The 13,442-nt window shown below is 41.1% G+C and overlaps 2 protein-coding genes across 5 annotated transcripts; both read right to left on the bottom strand.

Moving 5' to 3' along the window:
• Positions 1 to 206: 206 nt before the first annotated feature.
• Positions 207 to 13,149, bottom strand: LOC121692574 (protein yippee-like 5). Of its 4 annotated transcripts, none has more exons than XM_042071246.1 (4): positions 12,932 to 13,149; positions 11,032 to 11,180; positions 10,453 to 10,710; positions 207 to 618 (listed from the first exon to the last, which is right to left on the bottom strand). In XM_042071246.1, the coding sequence occupies exons 2-3, from the start codon at positions 11,170 to 11,172 to the stop codon at positions 10,486 to 10,488; spliced, it is 366 nt and encodes a 121-aa protein (XP_041927180.1). In that variant the 5' UTR covers positions 11,173 to 11,180; positions 12,932 to 13,149; the 3' UTR covers positions 207 to 618; positions 10,453 to 10,485. The 4 variants fall into 4 exon arrangements, with proteins under 4 accessions (XP_041927180.1, XP_041927181.1, XP_041927178.1 ...); XM_042071247.1 differs by lacking the exon at positions 207 to 618 and adding an exon at positions 9,172 to 10,035 and having other exon boundaries at positions 10,537 to 10,710; XM_042071244.1 differs by lacking the exon at positions 207 to 618 and having other exon boundaries at positions 9,172 to 10,710.
• LOC121693624 (protein yippee-like 5) lies at positions 628 to 5,144 on the bottom strand. Its single transcript, XM_042073168.1, has 3 exons — positions 5,013 to 5,144; positions 1,165 to 1,269; positions 628 to 870 (listed from the first exon to the last, which is right to left on the bottom strand). The coding sequence occupies exons 1-3, from the start codon at positions 5,142 to 5,144 to the stop codon at positions 646 to 648; spliced, it is 462 nt and encodes a 153-aa protein (XP_041929102.1). The 3' UTR covers positions 628 to 645.
• Positions 13,150 to 13,442: the final 293 nt, after the last annotated feature.

Raw genomic sequence — 13,442 nt, 5'->3', positions numbered from 1 at the left:
TGTTGGTTTGAGTATCAATGTATGAGTGTGCATGAGTATGATAGGGAGGGATGTCTCAAGTTTGCGGTGTTCCATGGTCTTTTGTCATGCCACCTGGTACTGGAGCTGTTTACGCTACATTCACGAGTGCTGCGTGATATGAGAACATTCAGAGTGTGGCTCAGGTCCCTCTCTGTGCGTTCGGCTGGGTCAGCTGCATGGGGCAGGAGACACAAGGCAGGGACATTCAGTACAGCCAGTACAGGGTCTACAGTACAACATCTGCCCACGCCAGCAACAGCACATACACACACAGAGAGTCAAGATTGAAAAGTTGCTTGGCTTGCTTTGTTATTAACTCTTTAGAGACATGGTGTCTGTTGGTATCTGTAGTCGTCTGTTTGGGGATGACATACTCTGTACATTTTGAGGGAAAGTGTGTGTGTGTGTAGTGCACATAAGTTACAACATCTGTGTGGCTACAACACAATTGTGTTGGTAGGGGCAGGGAATATAGTGTTATCAAAAATATATATTTTTTTAAGTATTCAATATGTTTTGAGCTCTGCATGTCTTGGAGACTGTCAGAGTATTGCTCAGAGGCTGTCAATACTTTGTTGTGCACTTCCACGTGTGTGTGTGTGTGTGTGTGTGTTAGTAAACGTCTCAGGAAGCATCAGAGGGAACGTGCTCCTCGAAGCCCTTGCTCTCCCTCACCAGCGCCCGCTCCAGGATGACACGGCCCTCCTTGTAGCGCTGGCTGTCCTCTGTGGCAAATTCGTAGATCCAGCCCAGCTTGCTGTTGCAGTTCTTACAGCTCACGTCACATACCATGTGCCTCCCCGTCAGCATCACGTGGTCCTGCACCTCACTGTACTGCAGGTTGACCACCTGCACACACACACACACACACACACAGACACACACACACACACACACTTAAGTTAAGTTTATTACACCAGTAACTTGTACCTGTGTGTGTGTGTGTGTGTATGTGTGTAGAGGTTGTGTGTGTGAGCATTTATGTGTGTGTGTGTGTGCAAGTGTGTCACCTGTTTGTATAAATGACCAAGCATTTATAGATTTAAGGTAGACACTGTAGTTATATGTCTAAATATCTGAGTATGAGAAAGTTCCCTTGCATTTGTTATGATGAGGTTGTTGTGGGAATGTGTGTGTGCATACCTTGTTGAGGAGGAAAGCCCAGCCTGTGGCCCCTGTAAATCGTGTGGAGATGAGCTCGGAGCGGTTGGTGAGAATGGTGTCACAGTTGGAGTTAGGTATCCAAGCCTAATTTCAAGACCGTATTGCCTTTCAGATAATGTCAGTCAACAGTTTCGTGGGTCAGCGTTCGTAGGCTATTTCCTAGCGATCTGTGCATAATTACGAGCCAGTTACCCAGCTAACAATTTATGACCTTAGTTTTTGGTTACGGGAACGTTAGTTTTTGGTTCCCGAACGCTTCCTGAATGTTAGTTTTTGAGTAGGTTTTGGTTCCCATGGAAAGTTTGCTGAACGTTCCGAGAACGCACGTTGACAATTCTTGGAAACCTTGCCTTACCTCATCACTCTCAACCCGACACCACCGCAGTCAGACCTGGTTAGGGACTGTTAGTTATTTATAAATGGGGCCACCGGAGGAAAATAGGGGAGGGTCATGTCTTTTTATTCTTTGTTGAGGGGAGGGTCACCTAACTTTTTTTTGTCTAGGAGGGGGGGTCACCAATCTTTTGTATTAATGAAAATAGCAAAAAATCAAAGTGGTTTGTTTGATTGTTGATTTCTGTCGCCATATAACGTTCTCTTTCGTTCCATAGCTCTGTCAACATTGAACAATGAAAATAAGGGAGATTTCCTGGGTTTCTCACGCAAAATACGGAAAATGTCGACATTCGTCCCCATTAACGTTGGAAGGGTTGGAGCAACAAAGTAGCCTACTTTATTCACGCCTAACAGCCTATATCCATTTGGTCAACTTTATCCAGCCCTAAAAAAGCTAAATTTAACTTTGGTTTACTTGTAGGCCTAGTTTACCGTGTAGCCTAACTTTAAACAGTGTGCATGCTTAACATAAAGCATTGTGCTTCATTCATACACACATCCAGCTCCTAACGTTTTGACAAGCATTTCTACCAATTGACCTTGTTCCTGCCCATCTCTAGCTTTGCTGTCTCCATCCTTTCTGTTTTTGTTGTTTGCAAAAAAATATATAGTAGGCCCTTTTTATTGGTAACCAGCAACAAGTGCAATTTGTTTATCGCTGTCATTCTCTCTCCTGCCAACAAAAATGTGTTAGGATAGAGTGGGGGAAAACGCCCCCCTTAAGGAATATGTGATATTACTGTGAAACAAAAAGCTAAATATATGTAGAATTGCTATCCTAGTTTTGAGTGACAATGTCATGAATTATAAACCAAATAGGAAAATTGTCCAGAGCATGCATCCATTTTATGGTGGGTACTTGTACATCACCATTGTCAACACAGTGCATAGAAATAAAAACAACAACATTTTACTTTATCTAGTGATTAGTTTGTGAAATATAGGAGGGGGGGGGGGGGGGGGTGTTTTACCCCAAGGGGCATTTTCCCCCACTCTAGCCTACCCTACGTTCCAAGTAGCAGTGCATAATTCTGCTTCATAAAGTTGAACAAATACATTGGTCATATAAATAGCCAGTTTATGGTCTACAGTGTAGAGTTGGTAAGTTATGGTAGGCCAACTTGGAGTGAATACAGGGGGAATTCTTTGTCTACTGGTAGCTGAGTAGCCTGGCAGGTGCGCACGTAGACATAGCCTACGGCCGAACGCTGCAAGCGCCAATGAATCGTGCTCTCACGACAACCACGTCGTTAACTTAAATAGGCCTAGGTTAACATCACTCTGAGTTCGCATTCAAGCAAGCAAAACGATGATTTGAATACATCTGTTTCACTGGAAGGGCATGGGGTAACAACAGAACAACAGAGACAGGCCAGAATGCAGGACTAATGTTATGAGAGTATTACAGTAAGTAAGGGATAATGTATAGAACGCCGGTCATTATTGGGAAAATAAGTCCCGACAGGGCGAACCGGACCCCGACGCGCCAGCAAAGGGGTCTTGTTTCGCCCTGAAGGGACTTATTTTCCCATAATGACCGGCGTTCTATACATTATCCCGCTTATTATACGGCTACTTGCCAAAACGAAATAATAAACTCCCCACGGTATGACTTTCGCCTACATAGCCTAGCCTATTTGTTACCGTTCATCGTGGCATTTGGTGAGAAACAAATAGTTCGCAACAACACACACTGCTGAACTTGAATCAAACATTCTTTAGAACACACCTGATCAACCGTCTGCTTTCACGTTTGAATGAAGTTCCAGTCCTTGCGTAGTCATATGAAAGACGTATCAGAAGCACAAAACCCGTAGCCATTGACAGCGGTAATTATATGTTTGCAGCGGGTGAGTTATGTAAGGGATAATGTATTGTCCGCCGGTAATTATCAGAAAATAAGTCCCGATAGGGAGAAGAGAACCCCGACGCACAGCGGAGGATTCAGGATTTTTACCTGAATCGTTCTGTTTTTGCAGAAAGCACGAAACTTGGTACAGTTATAGTACCACCCCTAGTGATCAAAAATTTAAATGGACCCCAACACATAGCGCCCCCTAGTGGCCCCTATCTTGACTTCAAATATGGCCACCAAAATTTGCCATTTTTTTCTACATTTATAATGCTATGCTGCTTTTAACACATAATATGACGTCTATAGCCATCTTTCAGCATTATGAAATATATAATGAGACAGTCATGCATAATTAAAATGGCAGACATGTTGGATTTTAAAGAAGTAGCCATACATTCTGACACTGAGTCAAAAACTGGGGTGCGTTTAGGCTATGTGTGAAGTTTCGACTGTGTGACTAAACCCTGCACTTGCCTGAGCTCAATCCTTCTAATTTGCCCCCTAGAGGCTGGCATGCTAGCGAGGAGGCTAAAACCCATAGATGCTAGCGTCTTAAAGAAACATATGCTGCCTTTTGGGAATTTAGCTATTTTGTCTTCTATCCTAGAGTTAGATAAATTAGTACATACACCCAGTCATAGTTAGATAAATTAGTATATAACCCAGTCTAACACATCCTACTGTTAGCCTAATTCAATTGAGGTGGGTGGGGCCAATTAGCATATACCAATTTAAGGCTTATAGTGAGTCTTTTGGTGTGCTTTGTGGTGGATACACCAAAAGCTCAATACAAGTTGAGGTTGTTCTGATATAGTAAATCCAAGACTTGCTTGAGGACCACTTTCTCCAAAACAAGAAAGGAAGAAGGGAAATAGGTCTGTAAAAACAGGAATGGTTTTAGAGGTGGTGGCAAATGATAACTTTTTCCATCTTTATCCTCCTTGAATGATTTTTCACTAGTTTCACATTTGGCTACGGTCAGTGTCACTACTGGTAGCATAAGCCAGTACCTGGAGCCTACAAATGTTGCACAGGTAGTCCAACTCCTCCAGAATGGCACAGCAAACGTTCCATTGCTAGAAGGATTTCTGTGTCTGCCAGCGCAGTCTCAAGAGCATGTTGGAGATTCCAGGAGACAGTTGCTCTAGAAGAGCTGGGCAGGATGGTAGAGGGTCCTTAACCCAGCAGCAGGACCAGTATCTGCTCCTTTGTGCAACAACAAACAGTAGGAGCCCTACAAAATGACCTCCTCCTGGCCGCTGGTGTGAATGTCTCTGACCTGTCAGACTTCATGAAGGTGGCCTGAGGGCCCGATGGCCTCTGGAAGGACCTACAGTATGCTCACTGCCCAGCACCGTGCAGCTCAATTGGCATTTGCCATAGAATACAAAATTGGCAGTTTCGCCATTGACGCCCTGTGCTTTTCACAAATGATACCAGGTTCATCCTGAGTACATGTGAGGTCTAAAGATGTCTTGGAGAATGTAATGTTGCCTGCAACATCATTCAGCATGACTGGTTTGGTGGTGGGCCAGTGATGGTCTGAGGAGGGATATCCTTGGAAGGACGCACACACCTCTACGGGCAAGACAACTGCACCCTCACTGCTCTTAGGCATCAGGATGAAAACTTCAGACCCATTGTCTGACCCTGTATTGGTGCAGTGGGCCCTGGGTTCCTCCTGGTGCACAACAATGGCTGGACACATGTAGCGAGAATGTGCAGGCAGTTCCTGGAGGATGAAGGCATTGATACCATTGACTGTCCCCCCACACTCCCCTGACTTAAATCCGATTGAACACCTCTGGGACATTATATTTTGGTCCATCCAACACCGCCAGGTTGCAACACTGACTGTCAAGGAGCTCAGTGATGGCCATGTCCACATCTGGGATCAGATACCCCAGGACACCATCTGCTGTTTCATTAAGAGCATGCCCCGATGCCATCAAGCATGTCGGGGCCATACGAACTACTGAGTACTATCATGAGTTGGTGCGCTGAAATTTAAGCAAAATGGACTAGCTTGCCACGTCATTTTTTCCACTTAGATTTTCGGGGGGTCTTTTAATTCAGTCCTCTGTGGATTGATCATTTTCATTCCCAAATAACGAAGTGGCATCCTTTTCTTCCTAACATATTACCCAGTCCATATCAGTTTGAATCCTACCTCACAGGATGCTCGTTTAACGTATCATGGCTTGGAATGTTGGGGTAAAAGTAACGTGCATCATTGCTCTTTGCCAGAGTGTCTCGCAGAAACAATTTCATTGTGCTCTCGCGAGAACTCTGGATTTCCAGGGTACTTCTCTTTGCTATCCACACCACTTCTTTGGGACAGATTATTAATTCGCACAGCTTCTCATACCACTGCTATGCAGATGACACACAGCTTTATCTGTTCTTTCCACCTGAAGACCCCTTGGTCTCGGCACGGACCTCGGATTGCCTCTCAGACATATCTACATGGATGAAGGCACACCACCTCCTGCTAAACCACTCATAAACCAAACTGCTGGTCCTCCCAGCTAAACCTACTGCTCTCACCTACTCGAATGCCCTCATACAGGCATATATGCTACCCCCCGACCATTGCGCTCTTCAGACAAACATCATCTAGCTCTGCCACCGGTACGCTCAGGTCAATCCAAACTTTGTTCATCTATTCCTCGTTGCTAGAACGCGCTACCAGTTCCTACTAGAGCAGGGACATCCCTCTCCACCTTCAAAAAACTCCTGAAGACCCAGCTCTTCAGAGAATATCTCCTCTCGTAGCACTACTTACAACTAGCTAATTCTAGCACTTACCACCTGACTTGACTGTATATAAACAACACTCACTGATGCACTTTTCCCTATTGTACTCTACCTTTTTGAATTGTTTTAAATTGTTCTAGAATTGTTGAGAGAATTGTTTTAAAAGCGTTAAACTGTTTACCAGGTTGTAAGTCGCTTTGGCTAAAAATGCGTCAGCCAAATGTAATGTAATGTAGATATCCAGTATGATGTTTTTTCCCGATTGAGATCTGATGTATTTTATTTTTTAAAGTGTATAATTTTTTTGAGCAGTGTATAGTAAGAGTTAAGGTTTGCTCAGAAAGAGAAGAAGGTAGAATAAGAATTTATTGATGATGTAGGTAGTTACTTCAATTAACCAAGATATAGAATAATTGGCTTATTTTCTTACACATAGTGGCCATATTGGAATCTTACCAAATTATACTTGATGCCTTGTATATTATTGAGTTTGTCATGTGATAAAATGACTGTTCAAGCTTTGAAATTGTTTTTAAATGATATTTCTATCATGAATAACAATAGAGATGGTCTATATTTTCACATTTGGTATCCGCCATATTGGATTTCAAAATGGCCAACATCAAGTTTGTTTGGAAATCATGTCAATAGCTTCCTTGACCCTAAAAATTGAGTGTTAGAACTTAAAAGACTTTTTTTTATCTTGTTTAATTTTGAAGTTGTATCAACAATTCTATTAAGAATGGTAGCCATATTTGAATTCAAGGTGGCAGCCACTAGGGGGCGCTATGTGTTGGGGTCCATTTCCATTTTTGATCACTAGGGGTAGTAGTATAACTGTGCCAAGTTTCATGCTTTCTGCGAAAACTGAACGATTCCGGTGCTTAGCCGCTGTATTAATATGGGATATTCTATGGGAAAATATTAAAACGGCAAGACAGCGGGGAAAAGTCAAAATGATAAACCCGGAAAAAGTTGGCATGTTAGGTATTTTTCGGTCCCTGTGGTTATTTGTGAAATTGTGCAAACGGCCTTTTCAAGTCATTTGAGAGGGAAGGAGTGTAGTAAGCTCTCAAATTGACGCTCGTCTGAGAAATTGAGTTTTGGATAATGTTCAGCTTCGGCAGCTTTACAATGACTGATGAAGCCTAGAAACGAGTCCATAGCAACAAGTTCATGTGTTGAATTTGTTATTACCCAGTGTGCTTTCTTGAATGGTCTCAATGTTTTATTGTTTTATTTCATGTGAATACTTACTAGAGGAGTAACTTATTTCAAGTAGGCTAATGCAGTTGCAGGAACAGTGTGCATTTAGTTTCCATGCTTATTGTGTTTCCACAACAATGTTAGTGAGTAAATCTACTGAAATGGCCACCATCTTGGTGAAGTGTGATGTGTAAGATATATTGAAGGGACATTCCAGAATTAGAGGACAAATACAAAATAGCATGAAAAAAGTATATTTTTAAATATTTTTCAGTAAATCCTTTTTCATTCAATAAATGAAGTCATTTTACACTGAATAGTCATATGATTTCAGGTAAGATTGTTAATATATATTATATATGTTAATTAGACTAACTATCAAAGGCTTAATTATCTTCCATTTGAACAGTGACATGCAGTTTTTTTTAATAATTCCAGTATCTATTCTCAAATATGCTCAGATACATTGTGCATATAATCATATAAGCTGTTCTAAGAACTATAGATGTAATTTTTTGTGTGATAGCAAAATTACTTACCATTATTTATCCTTATTTTAATAAAAATGTTTTTGTAACAGGGTTGCAAATTGAGTCATAACATCATAAATCTGTAGAAATCCATTAGAAATTCTGATATTAGGCCTATCTATTGCAAATAATCACAAATATCTAACCAAAATGTGTTTATTTTCAGCTGTAATTGAATCTCAACATGTATTGTTGAGACAAACAGAAAAACATCTGGCAATTTATTTAAAATATGTAAATAATGTTTAATTATACAAATAAATTTATTTTTATAATTTAACTCAGCATATTTAATTATAAATATATCATAGTTAACAAAAAATACCCTGATAACTATGATAATAACCATGTTACTTTAATTAGAGTAACAGGGTTGCGAATTAATGCTAATATAGCATCTACCTTATGAACAGAAGCTAGCTGTGAAATTTAGCTATTTTACCAAGGTCAAGGACCAATGTGGTTATACAAATACAGAAAATAAAAATTGAAATTATTCAACATTAATCTTAAAACATGAGTAACAGGGTTGCATGGTTAAGCTTTACATACTCAATTATCCCAGAAAAGTTTGAAAAAATATTAAAATTGGAAGAGGACACTCACCTTTGGTCTACCCATGTAAATGATTGGATGATGTCATTTCTTGTTTGTAATATGACATAATATTTTAACCCTTTATCAGACAGGCAAAAATGGTATTGGTAACAGGGTTGCGTGCACATTCGGGGACACAACTTCATGGCACAATAAATAGTATTCAAAATATGTTATAATCAAAGAAATTCTTTTTTTACAGATACAATAGATGCGTATCCACAAAATACTGCAAAAGATAATATATTAAAGACTCATTTTAGCTGTTCAATTTGGTTTAAAAGTTGGTCATCAGGAGCCGGGGACAGGATAAAAACCCCATTTTAAGGGGTGTTCCAGAACTAATCGGTATTTTTAATCATGTAAAGGAACTACTTTTCCCCAGCAGATTATTATGTTTTGCTTTATGACAGTTTCACTTGCAGGTTATGTGAACATTTTTGTTATTTTGGACTTGAGTATTTGAAATATCAGGGGGGGACACCAAATGTCCTCTAATTCTGGAATGTCCCTGAATACGAAGATTAGCAGGAGGTAGCCTATCATAAGTTTGTTGCAAATGTTACTGTAAAGACATTGGGAACATCAATGCATTTAGGCAAAATAAAATGTAAAATAAAAGAAGACAATATTTCTAAAGTACTATTGTTGCAAGACCAGTCTTTATTCAAAATCAACACTGCTGAAGAAATGTGCACAATAAGGAGGAATAAATCTGTTTTAGTTTTTCTTTTCTTTAAATCTGACATCAAAAATGAACTTGATAATAGCACTATTACTCAAAGCCATACTTAACAGAAAATGGCCATGTACTGACCATATTGTTCATAACCATAACAATAGAAATAATGATACTTATACGATATATCATAACTATAACACTCTAATATATCACACAAATGAAAAGAGTAAGTAAGGAAAGGAGGGAGAAGCAAGGAAGAAACAGGAAAAGGAATGACAGCCTCATTGAGACCATCAATAGAAATTACATCATGGAGAATCACTTGGCCATCACACGTACGCTTCATTGCACACACACATTCTAAAAAGTATTCAGTCTCACACGCTAACACACACACACACACACACACACACACACAGTACAGAGTGGAGCAGAACTGGACATGCAAACCCAGGAGTCTTTGTAAGGAAAAACTGTAAAAAGCTCTTTGTAGGATTCTCTCAAGCCAGCAATACAGATGGGAGATGGAACACACACACACACACCTATGTCTTAAGAGATCTACCTAGAAATCCGCCAGAGCGAGGAGAAAACCACTCCTTCTGGTGTTGAGCGCAAACATGTTTATATATTCTGTTGGTTTGAGTATCAATGTATGAGTGTGAATGAGTATGATAGGGAAGGATGTCTCAAGTTTGCGGTGTTCCATGGTCTTTTGTCATGCCACCTGGTACTGGAGCTGTTTACGCTACATTCACGAGTGCTGCGTGATATGAGAACATTCAGAGTGTGGCTCAGGTCCCTCTCTGTGCGTTCGGCTGGGTCAGCTGCATGGGGCGGGAGACACAAGGCAGGGACATTCAGTACAGCCAGTACAGGGTCTACAGTACAACATCTGCCCACGCCAGCAACAGCACATACACACACAGAGAGTCAAGATTGAAAAGTTGCTTGGCTTGCTTTGTTATTAACTCTTTAGAGACATGGCGTCTGTTGGTATCTATAGTCGTCTGTTTGGGGATGACATACTCTGTACATTTTGAGGGAAAGTGTGTGTGTGTGTAGTGCACATAAGTTACAGCATCTGTGTGGCTACGACACAATTGTGTTGGTAGGGGCAGGGAATATAGTGTTATCAAAAATATATATATTTTTAAGTATTCAATATGTTTTGAGCTCTGCATGTCTTGGAGACTGTCAGAGTATTGCTCAGAGGCTGTCACTACTTTGTTGTGCACTTCCATGTGTGTGTGTGTGTGTGTGTGTTAGTAAACGTCTCAGGAAGCGTCAGAGGGAACGTGCTCCTCGAAGCCCTCGCTCTCCCTCACCAGCGCCCGCTCCAGGATGACACGGCCTTCCTTGTAGCGCTGGCTGTCCTCTGTGGCAAATTCGTAGATCCAGCCCAGCTTGCTGTTGCAGTTCTTACAGCTCACGTCACGTACCATGTGCCTCCCCGTCAGCATCACGCGGTCCTGCACCTCACTGTACTGCAGGTTGACCACCTGCGCACACACGCACACACACACACACACACACACACACACACACACTTAAGTTAAGTTTATTACACCAGTAACGTGTACCTGTGTGTGTGTGTGTGTGTGTGTAGAGGTGTTCATTTGAATAGTTCGGGGATTGTGTGTGTGAGCATTTATGTGTGTGTGTGTGTGCAAGTGAGTCACCTGTTTGTAAAAATGACCAAGCATTTATAGATTTAAGGTAGACACTGTAGTTATATGTCTAAATATCTGAGTATGAGAAAGTTCCCTTGCATTTCTTATGATGAGGTTGTTGTGGTAATGTGTGTGTGTGTGTGTATATACCTTGTTGAAGAGGAAAGCCCTGCCCGTGGCCCCTGTAAAGCGTGTGGAGATGAGCTCGGAGCGGTTGGTGAGGATGGTGTCACAGTTGGCGCAGGAGAAGAGACGTGTGCCTCCAATGTGGTCCAGAAAAATCCGCCCCATCACGCTTACTGCCGAGACACACATACACACACACACAGAAGGTAGATATTTCTTATGCTCAATTGAAAAAATATGATGTCCGCAACACTGCTTTTGACTCCCAATTATTTAATGCAACGTTTCGACCCTGCTGGGTCTTCTTCAGGCAAATTGCTTGACTCATACATATATATATATATATGTTGTGGTTGACTTTGACTGTAAAGCGACCTTGAGTTTGAGAAAGGCACTATATAAATAAAACATTATTATTTACAAGATTGGTGCACCAGATTATTTGCATTTGGATTGTCTGCATTGCTCCTCCCCTGGATTTGCTTCAAAACAAGCAGAATAACCACTTCATTCTTCAAGGGCAGCATTTACCAAATTGACCTCATAGAAGGGGTAAACGACAGATAGAGATAGAGTAAGAGATGATGGGTCACCTGTAAAAATAGGGACCTCACTCAACAAAGCAGCTTTAGAGAAAAAACATTTAGTGGCAGACACACACTTGCCTATATTTTTCACACCTTTCTTCTAAGGGCTAATTAACGTCTGGCCTGTCCATTTACCTGGTGTTGCATCTGGACATTTGCCCCGTGCCAAATCTAATGACACGCCCTAAAAATGTGTTTTGGGTGCTGGGATGCACCAGTCTGGTGGTGTCCCTGGCAACAGGGCTATTTATAGCACAGACTCTAAGATCACCAGACACACATACTGGTACAGATGCGCGCACACACACAGACACACACACACAGAAAGATCAAGGCACAGACTGCAGGGAGAAGGACTCGCAGTTCAAACACACTCACTCTAACCAACCTCCACATCAACAACCACACACACTGAATCCCCCCAACCAGGTCTGCTTACAGTCAGTCCAACATAATGAGGTTAAGATGACTTTCCTACTGTTAGCCTACCATTGAATGATACTGAAATCATTCAAACTCTTCCACTGGCATAACCTGGTAAACTAACAATATCACATAATCATAGATCAGCCTCATGTTGCCTTTTTAATTAATTATTTACTACCACTATTATAACATCTTATATGTGGTACAATCTTGCATGCTCGGACTACCAAACATGGCTTAATGCTGCAATAAGCCAGAATAGGTATTATTGTGCAGTGAGTTTCCTCTTCAGTCCCATGTTATGATCACATGTAAAATTCATAATTAAGGTTTTGATCTCCAAAAGCTCAGCTGTCTGTTTGATCATAACATGTACTAATGACTTCCTCACACATACGACCAATCTGATCTTTCTCTCTGTAAATGAGAACATATCGTCGCCCTTCCTATTGCATTTACATTTTGAGAATGTCTGACTCAGCTGTTGTCTGACGCAATCAGATAAATAAAGCCAGATTGGAAGCAGGCTAGCCTAACGTTATGGTGCTAGTTAAGAGAGAACTTGTAACGTTCAAACAAGGACTTCTCATCTGGTTAAACCCTATCAATCAGTTATGAGAACGATTTACGTCGAAAAAAGAGCGATAATTTGAGATCTTGCTACTAAACAGCTAGATCATCTGCAATGACACAAAATATGACCTAGCTAGCTAGCTAGCAAAATAAGCTCGATCGCTTGATCGGTTCGGCGTTGTATGTTCTGTGAATAGACCTACCTTTTGATATAGGATCAGACCATATCGTTTAATCATCATACAACTGATATTTCGCTAAAAACAACAATATTCTGTAAAAGAAAGCGAAGACCAAAAGACAACACGGAAGAGACACCGTGGCGTTAAGTCTCTCACCTCCTCCTCCTCTCGCTGATGTTGAAAGTCGGATTATTTTGTAACAGCGACTTGTACAGACGTGACAATCATTTAAAGCACGCAAAATATGTGCAATTGTACCACTTGTATGTTTAAAGTCGCTCTGGTAGTTTAGGTATTCTTCTGTATGACACTGTAACGAATAACTAGCTTTGTTGTTCTCTCTCAGCTGGTCCCGCAGCTTCTATCAACATCCGGTGCAGAGCTAACAGCGTGGAGGTTAGACGTTACCTGATTGGTTGTTGCACTCAGCCAATGACTGACACAGGGTTATCAACGTTGTATATTTTCTTGATAGGCCTCATTGATAATCCCCGCCTTACGCGTCATATTTTACATTGCCCCTCACATCAGTTCATTGCCCCATATTCCTGTTGTTTTCTTCAACAAATTGTTTTGTGAGGAAAGGCATAAATATCTGCAAACTTTTTTTTATCTAATAAGAGCGGCCACTGGGTGGCAATGAAGTTCTACTTATGTTATAAAACTG

The sequence above is a fragment of the Alosa sapidissima genome, chromosome 19 (genome assembly GCF_018492685.1).
Source record: "Alosa sapidissima isolate fAloSap1 chromosome 19, fAloSap1.pri, whole genome shotgun sequence".
NCBI lineage: Eukaryota > Metazoa > Chordata > Actinopteri > Clupeiformes > Clupeidae > Alosa > Alosa sapidissima.
This window is presented reverse-complemented; position numbering and strand designations above follow the sequence as displayed.

Bases quoted from the DNA above. Each gene is read 5' to 3' on its own strand.
- LOC121693624 (XM_042073168.1), bottom strand. From the start codon at position 5,144: ATGTGTCCAGCCATTGTTGTGCACCAGGAGGAACCCAGGGCCCACTGC. The intron at 1,270-5,012 runs GTGTGTGCGTCC...TCTTGAAATTAG, and splicing joins CAGTTGTCTTGCCCGTAGAG to GCTTGGATACCTAACTCCAA. The intron at 871-1,164 runs GTATGCACACAC...GTGTGTGTGCAG, and splicing joins GGGCTTTCCTCCTCAACAAG to GTGGTCAACCTGCAGTACAG.
- LOC121692574 (XM_042071246.1), bottom strand. From the start codon at position 11,172: ATGGGGCGGATTTTTCTGGACCACATTGGAGGCACACGTCTCTTCTCC. The intron at 10,711-11,031 runs GTATATACACAC...GTGTGTGCGCAG, and splicing joins GGGCTTTCCTCTTCAACAAG to GTGGTCAACCTGCAGTACAG.